A 6,172-nucleotide genomic window follows, 5' to 3' on the forward strand; every position below is an offset into this window, starting at 1 on the left:
TCACTCCAGGAGGATAAAATCAGTCATGCGGGCATGCCAAACAAGTGAAATAATGCCAGTTGTTCAGAAATTGCTTTATAATATATGTTTTAACACACATTATTATTTTTTTTTCTTTACAGAATTCATCTAGAAATTAATCACAGCAAGACTGTGATAAATTACTCTCCAGAGAGAGTACAAAAGACTAACCAGTAATTCCAGAATGAAAAGCTGACCACGGGACACTTATTTCCCTGACAGGATAGTATCAAACTGAAGAAAACAAAGATTACCGAATTCGTTAAATTAATTGACAATGGCCAAAACACCTAAAAAAAAATCACCAGCCTAAGAAGATGGCATCTAATAACCTCACTCTAACAAGTCAAGTATCAACATAGAAAGTTCAGGATACTATATAGCAGTTTCAGCTAGAAAGGTATTATTATGTATCCCATTATTTTCTTAGGTATCTCTCGCAGCTTGGATTATCTGGGTCACAACACAAATTACAGTTAATCTTAAAAACACTGATTTCCAAGTACAACAAACATCAGATTTATTGTTCTTCCAACTAGTAGACTTCCAGTGTTAATTACTTAAAAATCATTATTCAACAAATGGTTATTTCTTTGTTACTCACAGGATATAAGCCACCAGAAAGGGCCTTTCCAAGAAGAATTAAATCAGGTCTCACATTTTCATGGTCAACAGCTAACATTCTCCCTGTTCTGGCTAAACCAGTCTGTACTTCATCAGCAATAAATAGAACCTTTATAGAGACAAAAATAAGAAAAATCCACACATAACAAAGAACGACTTTCATTCCCATTCCTAACTCAGTTCAAACAATAGAGCATAATTGCACACAGTAAGTGAAAGACCTTCTAGCTGCATTACACTAAGTACACGCAGGTACTTCCTTTACCTCCTCTAAACCTCCCGAAGACTTACATATGCTATAAAATGTGAAACTACTAACAAATGAACATACTGTCCTCTCTCTCTCTCTCTCTGACATCTTTAGCATATTCTTTTCTATGTAAGGCACAGTCCACATAGGGTTGGCCACTGTCCAACCAAAATCTATTTGCAATATAACAATGAGTGGGGTTTCCAAAAAGTTACGATTCGTCTATCTTTACTCCCAATGCACCATTCATACACTGATGTTTGGAAGCTTCTGAAAAATGCCATTTTGGCAACTCCACAAGTCTTGTAGTCTGATGTCTAAGTATCTAAATAACTCTGAGAACCAGTAGAGCTAGTTCCAAGTTTTTGATCTTGTTTTCCTAAGCTGCACTATTGTCACATACTACTATTTGTAAAGTAGCTCTTATTTTTTTGAGGTAAGTATCACAGCAATAATAAGGGCAACTTTATTAATTATATGTCAATACCCATAATTCCGTCTGTACCTGCAGCGGAAGGTAGCACTTGCAAATGAAGAATCAGAATTCTATTGGAACACAGACAACTGATTTTTAGATCAGACAGGCAACACCAAGGGAGCAAAAAGCTGTAAAACTGTGAACCGTTTTTTGTTGCTTTCCTTACACTTACAAAGGATGTGGCCTGGGCCTGTGGGAGAGGCTGAGCATATTGGTCCTGGAATAAGGCAGCATGGCAGCCTGCTTGTGAGAATTACCAGTACCCAAAGACAACTGAAGGACATGGGAATACATACAGACACATCTCCCCACCCTTCCACAGGCACTGAATGCAAATCTAATTCAGTTGTGTCTTCACTAGCACAGAATAGAAATTACAGATCTAACACTCCGTTTGCAAAACTAAGCATTCCTTAATAGAATTCAGGCAGGACATAATATTCAGAATAGCAGTCAGGAACGTGGTATGAAACAGAATCTGAGAAAATGCCAAGCAAAAGAACAAAAAAATACAAGACCTCTGCTCTTCAGAGATCTTAAAAGAACACTCATAAGCATACAACCATTTTCTTTAGTGTTTCATTCTGTGACCCATTACAGTTACTAACTCTTGGTAGCAGTTAATGCACTCCAGCAACAAGGTCCCTTGATAGCCAGGTAGAATGACTGCAGTAATTGGCTTCTGTCCCAAGAAACTTACAACGTGAAAAAGAAATCAGAAGTTAAATTAATTTAAAATAAATGCAGTTTCAAGAACATTCATTAGAAACTTAAATCGGTGACAGCAGTAAGAAACAGTGAAAAATGTACATGGCTGAGAAGTACTTCCTGGTAAGGTATTGCCAGGAAAAACAAGAAGTATCTCTACCCTATCTGACTGAAAAAAAAAAAAGGAAATTATTAAATAGCGTATGAAGTCCTACACCTTGCATATGAGGATGATTACAAGATATGCCAGTAAACACGGTGCACAATGTTTAAGCCACCTTGTTATAGCGAATTCCTTACATTGTGTTTTGTACAGAGGTCCCGCACTCCTGTGAGATAACCTTTGTGAGGAACAACCACACCTGCTTCACCTTGAATTGGCTCAACCATGAAAGCTGCTACGTTGGGATCTTGAAGGGCCCGCTGTAAAAATAAACACATGGATAGGAAAGAAAAAAAGGAAAAAAACTTTCACTCAGGTCAAATTTAGAAAATATGGAGATGAATACATGTAGCAGAACCTAGCTCTAATCCTGATGTTCTACCTCAAATGACAGTAGCATATTCACGTCAGGCTGAAATCCCTGAGTGCCATTTCAGTTCTAACACCAAAGCCTGTGTCACTGTTTGCCTCAAAAAATCAGCTGGTGTGCTTGCTTGGGAAGTTACAAACCTTAAAAATTGCAAACCCAGACAAGCAGATTATCGGATCAGTTCATAAATTACCTCAGAAATACACTCAGTTTTGCATTATCCCATAAAAGACAAACACTTGCTCAACACTTCCCTCAAACAAAAAGAATGGAGCCTCTTCAGAACAATTTTGTCATCTTAAAGCAAAGTCCACAGCTACCTTCTTGCACCATCAAGTTCTAAAAGGTTTAGAAATCCACGAGACTCAAGAGATATAATGATTCCCAGCATGAATTTACTACAGCTTTTCTCAGTATTGCCCCATGAACAGAACTAATTCAGTTATCGCGCTGATGGACATAGATCTAAGTTTCAGGTCTCCAGAGCATGTTCAAAGTCTCCATAAAGCTGGCTGAAAGCCACTAAATACTTACAGGGCTTTCACAATGGGCAGCCTTATGTAGGTTCAAATCTGGGTAAGCTTTTCCATTCTGCAACACTGTAGTACACTGAGAGACCTTTGTTTCCCCTAACCAAACTCGTAGGAGGCAAGCATCTGTGTCTCAAACCCTCCAGTCTCCACAGCCAACTCACTGGTAGTAAGCAGACCAAACAGGCACAGAGGACTAATCAACTTGTCACTCATGGAGATGATGTACCCAGATGATGGAAAAGTGGCAACGCCAACGTTCCTAGTGCTTCAGGACTACCTGTGTTTGGCCTTGCCTCCCAGGCCCCAAGTACAGCACCCTACGGCTGCTATCAAGCACCATCTACCCTTTAAGCCCACATTATAAGGGTGGGAAATTTTAGACTAATCAAGGTCAATCCTCCCCAACAGCGTGACAGGATGCATCTCAGAAAACCCAGGGATATGCGGAATCACTACTGTTTCAGTAGCTTAAGTGGAACACTAGCCTAGCACGGTTTTAAGGATGCTGTCAAACTGGAAAGACTTGTTTGCGATGACGGGGAATTCTAGTCAACCGGTCATCCAAGAATGCACAGCATTTCTGAGAAAAGTAGGTAAAGATATTAGTTTCAGGATCCAAGTCCTGACTTTGGAATGTATGCTACTGATCTGAATTCCCTTACGGTTTATCTGCTGTTCTTCATTTGTACCTTGAACTTCTTAGTGATGTGGGAAATGAAACAGATTGTATGGTTTTCCTTTTACATCTTAAGGCAAAACTGAAAATCAAAACCAAAGCAGAATTTACACACATTTCCTATACATAATTTATAACATATATATTTCTTATTTATGTCTAGACACATACATCTTAATGGCAAAGCGTATGTTTCAAAGGATAAACTTCTGATTTTCCTGCCTTGTTATTTACCAAAGAGACACTGTAGAGTGATTTCTTCCAAGAATACAAAAATTGTCATATACCTCAAGAGCTGGTAGGTCATTGTATGGGATTACTTCGAAACCTGGCATAAAGGGTCCAAATCCATCATAGCTGGATGGGTCAGTAGAACTAGAGATAGCAGACATTGTTCTGCCCCAGAAGTTGCCAGCTAGAAGGAAAAAACAAAAAAAAAAAAAAAAAAAAAAGGAGGAGATTGTTACAAAACTGACATAAGAGCCGTAACAGTTCATAGGACATCACACTTTCCATTTGGTAATGCATTTTAAGAGTTGTCTAACATTAGCATACTAGCATCCTTCTGCCAATTGTTTGCATTTTACATTGACGCCATAAATACATTGTGTTGCTATATCAAAAGCACATACCACAACCAAAAGAAAATTATACTATATGACCTGGCAAGTATACAAAATGGTTTCCATAAGCTTTGTTAGTAGTCTGAAAAATCGAAAATAACGCAGGAAGATAACATCCTTTTAAGGAAGATGTACAGTTTTTACATAAATATTACTCATTAAATGCAGGGGGGGGGGGGGGAAAAAAAAGTAAACACCACCCAGAATTTAGACCCTAAAAATAAAGCTTCCAGTAAGTCTAAATCAAAAAAAATATATACTTCTGTGTATTTCAAAGTTCCAGGAGAACTCATTCATATTCATAAAAATATTGTACTATTCCATATAGAAATATCAGTTAAAATGTCTAGGAACCAACTATCATCAGGACTATAACATATTCATTTTAATATTTCTGTTAAATCAACAGTCTCAGCTAATCAATAAGGTGCTTAATAAGACTAAGGAAGATTATGGGTTCAATGCCTTCACAGCATTACAAGCCTTTTCTTTCCTCCACCAATTTCTTTGTGTAACTGTGATCCCAGGGGCAGAGGATGTTCTCAATCTGCAGGAAATCCTGAAGTCACTTGTTACTGACATAGCGGGCTCGAGGCACTCCTTCCTTCCCATCGCCAATGTAAATAGCATTACACTGTTCACCATAGCAATGTCTCCTAGCAGAACATCCCTGCCGTGCTTTGCTGAGTCACAGGCTTACCACCTCAAGGTGATATTAGTGCAATCCTCTGTATCCTGAAACAAAGCCCTGAAGACTGAATTACATGGAGCAGAGCAGTCTATCTGCTGATGGCCGCTGTCTCCACCAGTCTCCGTATCAGCCCACTGTCACGCACAGAATCTATGTTAAGTTCTCTGGACTGATGTCTAAAGCCATTTTTTGTTTTGACCCTAGCTACCCAAGAGAGATTTTTTTTTCATGCCAAAATGTTGGCTTCTGATAAGAGGATTATTATTTTCTTCCAACTCCTTGGCACATAATTAAATATTGTGGTTAAGGAGATGGAATCATAATAATGGAGAGCATACCCAGTTTATCAAGATGAGAAAGCACTTACTGAAAGTTAATTGACTGAACAGCAAAGCAAAAAATATATGGAAGAGAAACAGGGAAGAATATAGTTGTTCAAAGAATTCCCAGAAGAAGAAAAAAAAAAAAGTCCCTAATTGGTCCTAGAAACCATAATGCAATATTCAACTATGAATTTCAAATTATAAATGCTGTCCAATGACAGTTTATGGTTCAGCTACTATATGTACCAGCAGTCAATAGTATTTGCAGCTGTAGCAATTTTAAAAAAAAGTCAATATTTGAGTAGTAAGCTTTATTCTGGAAGGTTTTATAAAATACAAAACCATTGAAAAACATTAGAATTGACAAAAATATTTCACCTATAACCAAAGAATACCAAATGTAAGTTATTTGAATTAGACATAATTTTTTAGGTTTTTATTTTTAGCAAAGCACAGTAGTCTTTTCAGGGGCACGTAACTTCTCCTTGTTACAGAGCCGAGCAGGCAATATGTAACTTCTCCTTGTTACAGAGCCAAGCAGAGCAGGCAATAACTGGAGGAAGCATACCATGTCTATAATCAGGACTTTCCAGGGCCCCATATTTACTTTAGCAGTATTGCTTTTACTTGCATTATATGATCAAGGCTACAATATGGCTTTACTGGGTTAATGCCAACTTCTGGAAGACCTTAAGGATGCAGAAGAAAACCA

At 37.9% G+C, this 6,172-nt stretch overlaps 1 protein-coding gene across 1 annotated transcript in view; it reads right to left on the reverse strand.

The window, feature by feature from the left end:
* Positions 1-6,172, reverse strand: part of OAT (ornithine aminotransferase) — an 11,524-nt gene that overhangs the window by 2,746 nt on the left and 2,606 nt on the right. The window contains exons 4-6 of the mRNA XM_010296889.1: positions 4,111-4,238; positions 2,382-2,504; positions 626-754 (exon numbers count right to left, since the gene is read on the reverse strand). Coding sequence (XP_010295191.1) covers positions 626-754; positions 2,382-2,504; positions 4,111-4,238 — 380 coding nt within the window. The remainder of the gene's footprint in view (positions 1-625; positions 755-2,381; positions 2,505-4,110; positions 4,239-6,172) is intronic.

This window comes from Phaethon lepturus, unplaced genomic scaffold, assembly GCF_000687285.1.
Source record: "Phaethon lepturus isolate BGI_N335 unplaced genomic scaffold, ASM68728v1 scaffold22571, whole genome shotgun sequence".
Taxonomy (NCBI): Eukaryota; Metazoa; Chordata; class Aves; order Phaethontiformes; family Phaethontidae; genus Phaethon; species Phaethon lepturus.